Below are 15,189 nucleotides of genomic sequence, written 5' to 3'. Positions count from 1 at the left end.
AGATGACCCATATACGACAAGAATATGAAAACACACTCAAAAGTCTGATGCCAGCATCTTTGAGACAGGAACTTGAAGACACCATTGTATCTTTAAAATCTCAGGTAAATCTTTATCCATTTATCTATCATATTGTATCTTTTGATGCCAGATTTTGTTCCACTTGAGAGTCAAAAGTAGAAAATATTGCTGTGTTCAGTAGCATTTTCACAGCCTTTCAAATACAGCATACAGTTTGCTCTCGCTTTTCTTACCCTGTTTTTCCTAGAGGAATTGTTTAAAGGATGCTTGTAAAGGATGCGAAAGAGAGTGAGAAATCATTTTGTTCTCTTCTCAGCCTATATAATGAAGCAAGTGAGATATTTCTTTTAAGACAGTAGTCCCAGTGATTACTGTATTATTTCTAGGTTTTCCTGTAGAAAGAGATTCTAATGGACTTCTGTAATGCTTTCTCTTAAATGTTTCAAAACACTAGCTCATCTACAGTAACGCAGAATCAATATTGTTTATATGAAACAGGCATAAAACTGGCTAACAGAAATATCAAAATCTCATTGTAAATAGGGAACTACGTTGTAAATAATAAACTGGTTATGTTTCTAGTGTGGGGTTCCCAAAGAAGTCATTTGGTGCTGTCCTATTAGGATATATTATATTATATTAGGAGCTGGAAGAAAGCAAAGTATCATCATTGCCTGAACTCGCAGACACATAAAGGTCTGAGGAAGGATAAATAACAATAAAGAGGAGTGATCATAGATGTCAAATAACAGTACTCCAAAAAAAACAGGCAGTGCTGGCACATGGCCCAGTGCAGGACTGCTTTTAGGCATGGGTCGGAAGGACTGGAATCTGTCCTGGGCTGAAGGGAAGAAATGAGGAAACACCGTGGCAGTCCTGGTGGTGGCTCAGAGCTGCCCAGGGCTCAGAGAAGAGCAAAAGCCCTGAGGACACAGCATGCATGTTTAGGCTTGACACCAGCACACGCCTTATACCAATTTAAAGGACCGTTTTTCAAGCTATTATAGATCTACAAACTCTCAATTTCTCTTTCTTATGCAATCTCTCTACGGAGATAGTTAGTAATTTCATGTATTTGCTTTTTATTGCCTTTTTTTTCCGCTTCCTTCCTTATTTCCTTCCTTGCTTCCTTCCTTCCTTCCTGTACAATGCATAAGGGTTATTATGTAGCATTTTCTTCCAAGCACAAGACACTTCACTGACAAAGTTTGCCTTTAATAGAAGTAGGAAATTTTCGTAGGGGAAAGTTTCAAATTCCTATGTGCGGCTAGTGCCAAAACTTCAACACTATGTTACAGGCACTCTGCCCACATGTCAAGGGATTCCTAATGGAAGTGAAGCTCTTTTTCATTTAAATATTTGTGGGAAATAAAGAGTTAAGGATCAAGTGGGGAAATCTATTTCCAGTTGATAGTAAAAAGCTATTTTTAAAGTGTGGTTGACCGTTAGCACTGTCTAGTAGGAAGCGTTACACTGGAGCTAATGTAAGAGTATCACACCTTCTAAGGAGTTAAAAAAAGCAGAATCTGATATCTACCTGCAGGGCTTTTGTAAGCATCAGCAGCATTTCAAAAGAGTAAAAGTAACTACACACACTAAAAACTGGGTGTTATCCCAGAAATACATAGCTGCTGGCTGTATTTCCAGTGGTACGCTGTAGTCACAGACCACTCAGTAAGCAGGGCTCTTTTCTGAAGCACAGGTGTCCTCGTCTTTGAAAATTGTTGAAATTCCTGTTTCGAAACATCAGACAAGAAGGGCAATGGAATCTCTGCACCTGTCAGGATTATTTATTGTTGGAGGAGGATGAAGAACATGGGCTGGGTAAAAGCCCGAGCAGTGATAAAAATAAACAAAAAGAAAATACTGGATGCTTAGGCAAAGTTTTTGAAAAGCATTGCTAAATATAAAGTACGCTGCCCAATTGCCAGCTCTTGTTGATTTGTCCAAAAGTGGCCACGGTGTATTAATAAACATTAATTTTCACACCCATCCAGAACAGGTGAGTATCTTCACACCACAGGAGAAGTGCAGGGATCAGAGCACAGGCTTCGTATGGGCGTTGAGGGTGCAACTGGAGTTCCCAACCCCTCGCGTAATCGATATGCTACCGCAAGCTGAATTTCAAAACTGTTTTGACTCTGTTCTTAAAGTAGGGAGTGTGCAGCTGGTGTGTTGAGGATATGCAGGCCAGGAAGGCCATGCTGACAATCTTCTATAAAGTATTGTGATTAATTCCAGTACGCAGCTAAAATGTTATTGCATTTACTTAGGCACGATAGGCAAGAAAAACACCATTATGAAATGAGTGCAGATTTATTTATTAGAATTTTGTACAACATTTTCATTTGGGATGTATTTTACAGGTAAATGTTCTGCAGAAAAGAGCCTCTGCCCTACAGGCCGAGCTGAATACCTACCGCACCAGGAGGTACGTGATTATCTTTGATTAATTTGTACCATTTCACACCTGTAGATCCCAGTTATTGAAGTTTTACGGCTTAATTAAAACACTCAAATATGGTTGCCGTTTTAAAAGATCCTTATTTTCAGTAAACAAGCGTCTGAGAATTTTCCCAGTGCTTAGTCAGTACTATTAGAGCAAGATTAGAGAACTTGCAGGTGCATTGCAAGTCTGGGCTTTGCCTCGATGTTCATGATGAGACAGTGGCTCAGTGCACAGCTGCAGCTCTGCGGTGATGCCACCTCCTTTTAAGATAGAAAACAATGATGCAATGCATAATATTACAGATCACATCTTCAAAGTACCGGATCTTCATGAGCCTGAGCTTTTTTCAAACGTTTACACCCTCCAATATAAATTATGGCAAGTGCTGCAGCAATAAAAAGACTTGCTGTGCCTTTAGAGTAAGTGATTCACATGGATAGGTGAGTAAAAGGAAATTTCCTAGTAAACTCACTCCGTCTTTTTATATTTATTGGCTTTGTTGATACTTTCGTATTGCACATGAGGTGTTCTGCAAATAAAAATGCGGGCTTGTAAAATTAGTGTAAAAATGTGTAAGATAATTGGACATTTGTAAAGATGTTAACAGCGTGGAAGTTGTCTGAAAATGTTAATCCAAAATTTTTTGTTAACAAGAATTAGATAAAGCTAATTGGAAGCTGAAAATGTCATAAATTCTTGGTAATATGTCCAGCGTAGGTAAATTCAGAAAAAAAAAAGAAAACTAGGTAAATATAAAGCTGTAATATAGTTTCAAGACTCTCCAGTAACAGCAGTAGCACTGCAAAGGGATGGATTTTGTCTCAAATTTTTTTGAGTTAGTGTCTTCACGGTTAGGAAAATAGCTATTTAAAACGATGAATAATCATCGAGCAGGCCTGGTCACAAGTGACCAAAAGTCGAGGGTGGAAGGAGCCCTGTGCACGTCCCAGTGGAGAGGAAGGGCTGGGGACAGAGCGAGCAGGAGAGGAGCTTCTGTGCTTCTGTTCAGAGAAGTTCTGGTCCTGATCAAATATTTTTCCAAGACTACATTCATGCAAAATTTTGTTTTTGAAGTTACCAGACCCTTGTTCACTGAAATTGTGCTTTTTTTTTTTGCTGACACTGGACATCTGTCAGTGAAGAACTAACTTCAGCCTGCCTGTGCCTATGGCTGCAGATGTGGTCACAGCCGTAACCGAGCCCGCTGCGACAGGGCCCAACCGTGATTTCAGCCTGTTGTGTGTTGTAGCAAGAACAGTAAGATAGAACTAATGAGAATCTCTTAATTTTCAGGTAGCTGCTGGAGCTGTTGGATTTCTTCGATTGCCAAATGGACTGCTTTGAATAGGTTTGAAGATTTGGCTCTTGTAATTAAAATGCAAAGATCAGTGGCTGTTTTGTTAGCATACAAAATGCAGTGAAGTTCATGGAAACACATCCATTGCTCGTGCCAGATTTTTTTTAGTTGTATTTTCCTTCCATTACCTTTTATCATCATCTTATTACAGACTTATACTTTTGATATACTGTGTGTTTGACTCTGTGCTTGCTTACCAAGAGGAAAAGTTTCCTCTACTAATATTTTTGTTATTACTTCCTAGTACCATTCTTTTCACTTTTATACATGAAGAAAATCCCATTTTCTATTATTATTGTCCAAGATATTTTAACATATTTTGACATTGTTTTGTGTCCATGTGTTTACATAATATTAAAATATTATTTTGTACTATTTTGTTTTGCCATTATTGTCCTGCTTGGGCATCTCACTCACTTAAATAGCCACAGTGCATATGATATTTTTTTATGGCTTTTTTAACTGGGAAAATATTCCGTGCTGTATTTCAAGGAAAGCATTGTAGCATGAATGAGAACACCATGATGACAAATGCAGCCACTGTTGCCAGTTAACAGCATATAAAGCTACCAGTGGGGTTGCATGCACCGGTCACAGGAAAGTCCTTTGTCACTTACTGATAACACAGTTATGCGGCGTTATTGAAAAAGAGTCATAACTGATACGGCCCCGGTTCTGTGTGGGCGCGTGCGCAGGCTCTCTTGAACGTCCTGGTACCTCCAAGCAGGTGCCCCAGGGTTTTCAGAGGATGAGGTGTGGGAAGTGGGGGAAAGCCAAAGGACCTGGACAGGGAGCCATCCTCGTAGCTCTCTCTGCCTCCCCAGCACAGAGCTTCCTTATCTCTTGGCCATCCGCGAGCAAGAATGTACCCGAGTACATTTGTAATCTGTAAATTTAGATACGCTGAATACAAGAATAGCCATTTTCTTCCTAGGCACCGTGCTGCCGGCAGCGTTCGTATCAGGGCACAGCTCATGGCCTGAGTGCTTGAGAGGGGGCCAGGAATTCCTCTCTTCGAGGTCCAGCTGCAGCACTGGCTGCGGGAGCAGAGCTCTCCCTGTCCCCGCAGGCGGGGACGGCCGCTTGTCCTCCCTCACCCGGTGCTCAGTGCCATGGTCCAGAGGGTCCTGTGCACGGCTCAAGCAACGGCTTGAGTGCCTGTGGCAGGAGGTGGCTGTCCTGCTGAGCCCCAGCTGCGCTCTTATCTCCACCTGGCATGGAGATCAATGAGGAAAGGCTTTGGCAGGCTGGGCTCCATTCTCCCCACCTCCTGGCAGCGCTGGCAGAGAGCTCCTTGCCAAACGCAGGCCCCGGCCTCGCTCGGTGCTTTGCTGCTTGTCAGCCCGGCCTGGGCCTGCCCAGGTTTTCCACCTTCCTTGAATCAACAGGTGATTCCTCTAATTAGAGATAAGGGGTTGTCATGGCTCTGATAAGGAAGGAAGTGCTGCGGCAGGTGCCACAAAGCCCCGCCTGGGGCAATGGTGAATTTTCGTAGGAAGAATTTGTTAGGATACATGCAGTTAATTGTGGGCAGTAAAATTTAATGTATTTGCTCAGGGAGATGCATGGCAGCGATGGTTCGGCTCTACAGAAGGAGCACTGAGAGCTCCCAGAGCTGCGGGCTGTGATTTACTGGTTGGGTGTTGCTTTGTCCTTAAACAACAGGCAGTGGGATAGCGAAATCTCCCTTCTCACGCACAGAGGAAATGAGGAGATCTTGATTCTGGTGTTCTGCTGGCGTTTGTGCACGATAACTGGGTGATTATAGGGCTTTTGAAAGTGCTGAGGGTGGGTACATCCATGAGGTAACGCACAGAGCCTCCTCTGTATGCTCTTCCCTGCGTAGTTTGTTAAATTCAGGCCTGATTTTCCTTCTTTTCTATGGGATTGGGTTGCTGATGTAATTGATGATGGAAAAAAACAGTTTGGGAAAAGTAGGAATTAGTCAATTTGGGAGTTCTAAAACTCTAGCAAACTCTCTAACATCAAGTACAGTGTGAGAACCATTTTGAAGGTGCTTATAAACCTGATTAGCAATTAAACTCAACACTGCCTAGGATGGGTTTGTAGTTGTTAGCATTTATTTGATCGCTTATGTAACAGGTAGAGTCTAAACTGCAAGGTCGGAGAGCTTCTCCTGTCCGGAACTTGCTCTCTGTCTCTCTTTTCACCTGCTAGGTAAGGAATTGCCAGCTGCCAGCAGTTGGCTTCATAGCCTGTAAAACGAGCTCTGGCAAAACTGGCTAGAGTATGGTTAGAACTTCATTTCTAGCGGATTATTATTGTTATTATTATTTTATTGAATTTTGCTGTATGAGAGAAGATAGTTTCACTCCATCCTGCATTTTTTGTGCACTTTTATATAATGTTCTTCACTAGAGTCAAGGTTAAACTTTATTTCAGTGCTGCTCACAGTTCTTGTGTCATATGTAACAAATAGGCTCATTTCTGGTGCAGTCGGAAGAAAAGGGACGCAACCTCCATCCTTCTCCCAGCCCTTTGCTTTGTCCTGCAACAGTGCTTTAATTGTAATTGTGATGGGGGCAGCACAGCAGATACCCCCTAAATCTCTGCAAACTGTGGTTTCAAACTGAGGAATGATTTTGCTGCACAGAAAAAGATTTTACTGTAACTAGAAGAAATATTTGTGATTGCTCTAATATATTACAGTGTTTTATTGAATTTTCTGGAAAACATACACAGCTTTGATACTAATGACAAGCAGTCTTGACAGAGAGTATATATGGGATCTGATTATTTTTATTTTTTAAATTATCTTAACGCACTGCAAGTTCTTCCCAAATCACAAAATGTACTGGAGGCACCACATACTACTGAATTATAGTTGGTTTCATTCTGAGGGTACAAAGGAAAAGTAAGACGTCAGATATTGTATGAAAAAGTTTCAGAACACAAGGTCATTTTAATTCAGACTTTTTTTTTTGAGGGACTATCTGTTCTAAGCTTTGATATTTTGTTCAGAAGGGTCATTTCTTTTAAGCCTTTGTCATTAAAGAAGGCTTGTTCTTTAAAGTGTGCTATCAAAGAGTGCAAGAAATTGCAAGTTACTGAAACTAAAATGCATGATCAATTTTAAGTCTGCCAACTAAAGCCTGCTTAAAATTAGATGTGCTCTTGTACCGGTGGCTTCTTTGATAAAGCCAGTGGATGATATGCAGTTGGTCAACTCAAATCAAGAAAAGAAGATAATTAAATAAAACTTTTCCTCCCTAAATTAGAAATTATTTTTTGTGAAACAGCATTGAAGGACGTGAATAAGGATCTGATCCTGTGAAAATTTAACTTGTGTGTGAGAAAGCAAGTGAACGTGCATGTGTTGTGTTTGGGAGCAGTTTGTAACACTTCTACATAGCAATTATGCAGCTCTCTTTCATGGTATTTGAAATTTGTAATAGTATAAATAAGTCAAGCCTCTGGCCAAAATATCATTTATTTACCATTTGCTACCATGAGATGATCTCCACTGCATTTACAGACAAACATGATAGCAGAAAAGAGTGAAGACCTTGCATCGTGCACTTGCTTTGCAGTCCATGAGCAAAGGGCCTCAGATCTCTGCTGATCCAGGCCTTATCCTGTGAATCCCTCCTGTTCGTTACCAGTCATTACACGCTGTGCTTCCTTCACTAGCCAAGCCAATGCTAAAGTTAAGTTTGCCCAGTTTTGCCCAAAGGCTTCAAGGAAATCAGTGAAATTCTGGACCTAGAATCCACAGGAAATATCAAAGTGATCCTGAGCTGAAACTAAGGACTGTGTAATAGTGCCCTTGTCTCTCCCCATGTGACCAGTAGCGATGAGAACTCTTGGAGGGTGCAGGACATGTTTAGTGGGATTCAGCTGATTTATTCTTTAAAACACAAATGTGAAGAAAAAGAGTTTTGAAAACAGTGGATATTAAAGTAACCCCCACTCTTTTTCTTGTGGTAGGTTTCTTTTTTCTCTCCTCCTCTCCGCCACTAATTTAACAGCAGTTTATTTTAATAATACAGATGTCATATAAAATGCACAAGGGTGGGGTTCCATGTGTTCTTATGTATATACCAAACATCTCTGTGCCTTGTGGCGTCCAGGAACCTCCAGTGAAGACCATCAGGTGTTGTAAAGCCAGCCAGTACGGTTCCTGTACTCTGTGGCGGCCCCAGGTGTATCCCGCTCCCTCTGCTTCACTGTCTGGCACAGCACATGTGCATATTCCCAGTGGCTTTGCAATGAAGCTGTTGTAGATCAGAGGTGAAGTTTATTCCAGCCGAAGCCTGTGACAGTCCGTATCGCCCGAGGGGTGGCACCCACCCCATAAGGTGCAATACTGAAGCAGTCACTGACCTGCTGGCTTCCTTACTGCTGAACCCCACCGTTAGGTGTAGCACAGAGTCAGCCTTTTAACACAAGGCTGAAGATGTGGCAAGTCTGTTAGGGAGTTTGTCTGAGATGGCCCGTGGCTTCACAGCTGACCGCTCTTCTTCCAGAGAAAGTATTTTAGCAGCGGATTCCTCAGAAATGGCTCTTTCTCTTTAAATTCAGAGCCAACCTAAATCTTGGTGACTTTGCATGCAGCCAGGCGCTCATTCTGCATCTGAGGGTGGTGGGAAGCCAGACCTAAGAAGGCTAATGACTCCATATGGATTTCATGAGCACTCAGAGCCTGAATGTTTGTAAGGCTGTGTTTAATTGTGCTCAGGAATGATGTTACGTCTTCTGAGACTTATCGACACTTGCTTGTCATCTTGTTTGCTCATCGCTGTTGGATGAGGTCACTGGCTGACTAATTTCAGTATAGATTTGGATCTACAGAGAAAACTCTGATTTTAATCAACTCTTCCTCCCCTCTCCTTCATCCTCCCAGGGCCGCGGGGGATGAAATGTTGCTCGTCCCGGGCTCCTCAGTGAGGCACAGGGGGCCAGGAGCAGGCGTTGGGCCTGGCTGTGCTGGGTGCCGGCGCCATGACAGGCCGCCTCACGCGGCCTGCTCCTAGAAGGAGCTGAGGTTCCTCTTGGTAATGCTCGGCTGGATGAAACCTCGACAGTGCGAGCTCAGAACTTTGCAGGCTGAGCAGGCAGATGCCTCCCCTGTTGCTTTTCCCCATTTGCTTTCTTCGAGTGAAATTCAGAGCTGGATTATCTGAACAGAGTAAGAGCTGGGCCTGTGTGAAGACGCGTTGGTAAAATGGAGTGAGGAAACGTGAGTTCTATTTCTTCATTTCTCTGCTTAATGAAGATTTTTAGCCTATTTGTGCAAGATTTACTGGTCAGGGTGCTGCCTTGCAGCTAGGGAACCTGGGGCTCAGCTCACTGACCTGCCACAAAGCTGCTAAAACTGGGTACTTAACACGAAACTCGGGCATTCAGGGACCTGAAAAATCGTTTAAAGTCCAGACTAGCACTGTACAAAATGTAAATACTTCTCAAAAGTCTGTAGCTATTTCAGCAAAATACCATCTTTAGGGTGCTCTGAGCACCAGAAAGGGCGAGTCACCCCAGCACATGTTTACCCAGCCCACGGTGTATTTACAGCACTAAAAACCTGTTTAGCAGATGATTTAGCCGCTGGGCACCGAGGCCTCACTGAGGGCACAGATCCGGAGCAGACCAGACACTCAAAGGCTCCATTTACCGTTAATTACTGCTCCTAATATAGTTGTCTATTAGAGTTGAAATTGTCAGTGACCTGTGCTGAGGAGATTTATTTTTTTTTTCCTCCTTTTTTCTGTGTTTCTTCAGAGCAGCGTGAGCACTACAGTTAGAGGTAGTTATGGAAAAATTGCTAGAAGTCCTAAAATTAGGTTGTTTCAATTTATCCACACTCTATATATATATTTCAAATGTAAGTGGAAATAACACAAAATCTAGTGCTTTGCACTTGAAATAATTGGAGAAACATCTTCCATTTTATTAGATGTTAGGTCAGTGAAGGCAATTTGCTCTGACAGAGCAAAATCACTCACCGGGGCCTGTAATTCTCCGTAAAGCAGGAGGGAAGAAAACCTGCCACCCACTAGGAGACAGAGTCCTGCAGAGCTAATGGCTTAATGGTAGCTGAAGTTGCCAAAATATTAAACAAAAAGCCCCACCCAGCTTTCCATGCAATGAGGTGATAAAACCCTCAACAAAGGGGACTCAGCCCTGGCTCCAAAGGAGAGGCCCTGGCCCTCCTCAGGTGAGCCTCTGCCTGTCCTTAAGGTGTTTTTTTTTCAAGGTGGTGGTGCCAGGAGGTCACTGCCATGGAGCTGTGAGAGCTGTGAGGGAGAAAGGGTTTGGGATAGCCAGGGAGGGAGTCTGCCCCTGCCAGAAGTCACCTGGCCCCCTCAAAATGATTCTGAAATTTCAACCTTTCTTCACTGATTGCTGCACAACGCCTGGAGAAAACAAATGATTTGACCGTTTGTATTTTTTTTCAAAGTAACCCATAGGACTGATCAGTTTGCAGAGAAAAGGAATGCAACATTTTTAATGCAGCTGTCTCATAGCTAAAGTGATAGAGAAACTACACAGGCAGGTTTCGGTCAAGGCAACAGCCAGGTTGCAAGGGGTGGCAGCGGTCCCACCACCTACTTTGCCTCTCTCAGAAGGATATGCAGGCACTTTTGAATTGCGCACCGTGAGTCTCCATTTTCTTCCATGACTTTGTAATAGAGATCCAATTTTGTCACTGTATTTGCTGTCCTCTTGTTTAAACTTTTCCTGCCTTTACAGCTAGGGAGCTGGGCCTAGTCCAAACCCTTTAAACTCAAACTTCCAGGAGACCGCGGCTGGCTGTAGCCCAAGCCCTGTAAGCTCGCTCTGGAGGACCACCTATGTTACTGCCATCTCCTGCAAAGGTTCCAGCAGGGGGTTGGTGCTGCTGTGCTCAGGAAATGCTGTGAGCAGCAGCATCGAGCTGGTGCAGGTTTGGGGACGTGGAGCTGCATGAGTGCTTTGCCCCGATGGCTGTCCCTGCAGGTTCCCCCTTGCTCTCTTGGCTTCTTCCTGGGCACATGAGGGGTGGACATGGCCTTCTGCTGGAGGCAGGCACGAAGTGCGTGTACCTGCTGTGCTGCTCAGGGCACGGCTGGAAGGAAGGGCACTGTTTGTGGCTGCATCTGAATTAGCGCAAAGCAAGCAGCGAGACACATCTGCCATGACATAGTGGGCCCGTTGGGCTCACATCTGCACATCTGGCCAACTGGTCCCCTTCCTGGGGCTTGTGTCACACAACCCGTTCAAAATCACCTTCCTGTCGCTGCGGCATTTAGTGTAGAGGGAGGGCCTTGAGCCTCCCGTGGGCACAGAGTGCAGCACGTGGGCCTTCGTGAGTTGTGTTTCCCCCAGCTCGCTCCTGAGCAAGGAGCAGTGGGACACACGGCTTCCCACCCAGAGCCAACTTCAATCTCCTGGAAGTTTATCTTTGAGTTTAAAGGGTTTGGACGTGGCCCAGTTTCCTTGCTGTAAAAGCGGGAGAAATTTAAACAAGAGGGCAGCAAACACGCAGACCCCCTTTCTGCAGCAGGGAGGGAGCAGAGCAGCCGACCATGGAGCATCTTCTGCAGCCCCGTTCCCACAACTCAAGGTTCGACCCCAACGCAGGCGGTGGCTCTGGTGCAGCTCTGCCAGGCATTTGACATGGCTCTTTGTGCCGGCATTATGGGTGCCATAAACCACTCTGCTGGGCGGTTGTGCTACAGTTTGAAATATAAATACTGGGTGTAGTAAAAAAATAACCAGGCACCTGCAGACCAGCTCCGGTTACAACGAGGCCCAGCTGCCGCCCCACACCCTGTCCCAACAGCAGCGGGGCCGAGCGCTTGGGCACATCTCTGCCTTCTTTCGTGCAGGTAGAGCAGCTTCCCACGTGGAGTGGGTCTGTGATTGCTGCGACGCACGATGTACTACATTGTGATGTTGGTTGGAATCAAGGTATTTACCCTCTGCCACGGGTCTGAAATGGGCTGCAGCGTACTTTCTTTCATGTATTTTAGGCTGGGGGTTGATCCTTCCGCTCTAGGCAATGCTAAGGCGTATTTTAGGCTTTGTTCTTGAGGTGAGCCCTCTTCACTGCAACAGGCAGTGCGAAGTTGGCCTGTGAGCCTGAGCATCGTGCAGGATCTGGCCTGCTTGTGTCTTGGCCCGATGCCACCGCGACAGATGGGCCTGAGCGCCCGGCGCCCCGCGTGAGCGCCAGGGCTGCAGCGCCCGCTCCCCAGCTGGGAACGCCCGTGGGGCCCTGCCAGGCCAAGCAGCGCCTTCTTTCTTCACTTGCGTTTTTTTAATTTTACTCAGTGCTGCTTTCACCCTCCCTGCACCTTGTCCTTGCCTGTAACACTGCTACGTCATTCCAAAAAGCTGATAATACAAGATGCGTTGGTTCGGGCTGTCTAAAAATACGTGCAGACTTTGCAATTATCACTCACAATTTTTTGTGAGTTTATGAAAACTTATTTATTTATTAAACTTCTTTATTAGGAATAACGTTCCCAAATTAACTTCTAATTGTTTGCAAGTTGGTGAAGGACAATTCTGTAAAGCACACCTCTCGCAAGCCCAGCCTCAGAGCTGCACGCAGACAGGTCGGCCGGGGAGAAGGGCAGGGGAAACATCTCCCCGGCTCGCCTGGGGCACTGTGGCATGGCTGGAATCGCCCTCGGTGGAGTCCTGGGGCTCCCTGGAGGCTCCTGCAGATGTCTGTGGCCCAGAGGTCGCAGCCTTTGCCCTCGCGTGTGGCCCGGCCTTGCAGCAGGAGCCCTTCCAGCGCCGTGCTGCTCGCTGGGCAGGCCGCTGCAGCCTTGCCCCGCCGCAGTATGCATTTGAAGCTGTGTTTTCAAAACAGCTCTAGGTTTTGATGCTTGCTTTGATTTGACTGCCCCAAGGGCTCTCTGATTGAGACTCTTCACAACCTAATGTTCTCCAAGAAACCCAACCACCCTCGGTAATTAACCACGTGCAATTACGGGTGGTTTTATTTGTATCCTGACCTGCCATCTGGGCTGGGTTTGTCATGCTGGAAGACGGGAGAAGAGATTGGGCTCGGGGATGGGTCTGAATCCTCCTCTGGTTCCAGGCTGTGTCTGAATGCCACCCAGGTGGGATTTTGGGGGGCTCTGGCCATGGCTGAGCACAGCGCTGGCTCAGCATCGTGGAAGGGACGGAGCAGAGGGCGAGGGGGTTGCACCCCAGCCCCGTTCCCATTTTACGCCTGCGGCCACACCTTGCTTTCAGCCTTCCCTGCCCAGGGCAGATGCAGGCAGCGTCCTGGTAGCATCTCTCTTCAAGCACTCAGCATCTGCAGTTTTTCCTGCCCGTGCAGAGAGGGACCCGCGCTTACAACGAACAGCCGTTGCTGTGCTGAGATGCGGCGTTACAGGGCGGACGTAAGGGCTGGTGTACGCACAGCTACTCTGCTCCCTCGGTGTTCCTAAGGCGCAGATGGAAGTCACACTGGCAGTCGCTCCCCACGATGCAAATCGCGCTGCTGCAGCGGCGGCCCCGCGGAGGTATGCCATGTTCAGCCGTGGTTACGCAAGACGCCGCTGCCAAACCATGCTTTCCTCCGTATGTGGCTTGACAGAACGTTGTGTTTAACCTCAGACGAGATGGGATAAAACGCGACTCGCTGTCAGGACTGCAAATCCGTGTTTCTGTCTGCACTTAAACTCTGTCTCCCGGTCCTATCTGTGCCTATTTCCATCATGTAGACAGGTGGGATATTTTCAGAGGGACCTGTGTGACGCAGGAGCCTGAAGTCCTGATCCTTTCAGCCTGACTCAGGTTCCCAGCTCAAGTGACAGCTTTGAATTTATGCGCCTAAGGCATTTAAACACTTAGCAAAATGCCTCCGGGTCCCTAACAGAAAGCCCTCGCAGGGCCTTGCCCATCCGCATGGCCCGCATCTGCTCACACCCAGATGTTGCCCCGGCTAACAGCAGGCTCCGCTCACTACCAAGTGTTACATCCATGCTCGAAGCGTTTTGTCGAGCCCTGCGTGGGGATTAATGTGTACCAGGACTCGCAGCTCAGCATCTCTGAACGATGTCCAAGGCGAGCACATCCCCAGCACACGGCTTTCCCATATGGAGGCCGGGCATGGAGTCCCAGCTCCATCCCGTGCGGTCCTTGTATGGAAAAGCTCGAGCGCCGATAGTCTCTAGCGCAGATCCCCAATATAACAGGGCCGTAATGAACAACAGCCCTGTGGTTACATGGCACCTTCCACCCGAGGTTCTCTAAGCGCTTTACAAGCCCGTTCCCCTCCGAAGTGTGATGCTCTGTCCAAGAGCCCCGTCTTGATAGATTATCTCCTCGGGGTGGATTTGTGGCACGGAAGATTTGTTGCTCGTGCTTTGACACGTCTGGTGGAGAAATCAGATCTGCGCTTCCGCTGGGTGCCAAGAGGCACGAGCTGCTCACAGCCTCTTACAGACCTCGCGCCGCTTGAGCAACGCTTTGTCGGCGTCTCTTTATTGCCGGCTCTAAACCCGGCCCCGTTCGGACACGGCATGAAAGCACCCGTGGTGGATAACGCGATCTGCCGGTGCTCAGCCTGGCGGATTGTTAGTGCCCCAGAGAGGGTTCGGAGCCAGGCACGGCTCCGGCCGCAGCCTTCCCGAGGCCGTCGGGCTCCAGGGCCCCTCGGGGAGCTGCCCCCGCGGGAGCCGTGCTGGGCTGCGAGCGCAGCTGCCGTGGGGACAGCTGGGAGACGCGCGGCGCGGCCGGGCCCTCCATATGGATGCTCTTGACCTCTGAGGCCTCCGAAACTCCATGTGGCTGCTGAGGACGCTGCCAGGGGTCAGCCCCCTCCCTATGTCCCTTCCCTCCCCGACAAAAGGAGGTTTTCGGTAGCGGGCGGCCAGGACCAAGCTCTGGAGAGGTCTTTGGGGCGGGGGTGGGATAAAAGAACATTTTTCCAGGGGGCACGGCTTTGCAGATTGCTTGCAAAATTGAAGGGTGAGAAGGGGCCAGCTCAGCGCCCCCGCAGCTCTGCCCGGTGCCCAGCACGGTGGGGCTGGAGAGGTCTGTGGGGAGCGGCTGGGACGAGGCCGGCGGCCCCGCACGCCCAGGGAAAGGCGCGGGCAGCTCGGGCGGGCAGCGGCGAAGCGCAGGGGTGGCTGCGAGCCCCCTCCCCGTCCCCGGCAGCTTTGTTACCAGTGCTATTGTGGGGCCGGCGGAGCCAATCCCCGCCGGCCCCGATTCAAAGTCCAGGTGCCAACCAACTTGAACTCTCCAGCTCCCCGCCGTGAAGCAATTATTCCCTCAGACACACTCATTGTTCTCATTACACCATAAATTGTGAATGAATTAAACATGCACTTACCACTATGCACCGCAGCTGTCAAGGAAAATAACGCACAAATATCGCGCGGGGCCGGATCCT

At 47.3% G+C, this 15,189-nt stretch overlaps 1 protein-coding gene across 6 annotated transcripts in view; it reads left to right on the top strand.

The window, feature by feature from the left end:
* The window catches only part of CEP112 (centrosomal protein 112), a 163,326-nt gene extending 159,124 nt beyond the window's left edge, over nt 1-4,202 (top strand). For 5 of the 6 annotated variants that reach the window (XM_080560593.1, XM_080560596.1, XM_080560591.1 and 2 more), the window contains 3 exons: nt 3-104; nt 2,388-2,452; nt 3,764-4,202. In XM_080560593.1, coding sequence (XP_080416719.1) covers nt 3-104; nt 2,388-2,452; nt 3,764-3,767 — 171 coding nt within the window. In that variant the 3' untranslated portion in view covers nt 3,768-4,202. Of the gene's footprint in view, nt 1-2; nt 105-2,387; nt 2,453-3,763 lie in introns of those variants that run through there. The other variant, XR_013940635.1, reaches the window with a different exon arrangement.
* Nucleotides 4,203-15,189: the final 10,987 nt, after the last annotated feature.

This window comes from Anser brachyrhynchus, assembly GCF_964034855.1.
Source record: "Anser brachyrhynchus genome assembly, chromosome: 18".
NCBI classification, from domain to species: domain Eukaryota; kingdom Metazoa; phylum Chordata; class Aves; order Anseriformes; family Anatidae; genus Anser; species Anser brachyrhynchus.
This window is presented reverse-complemented; position numbering and strand designations above follow the sequence as displayed.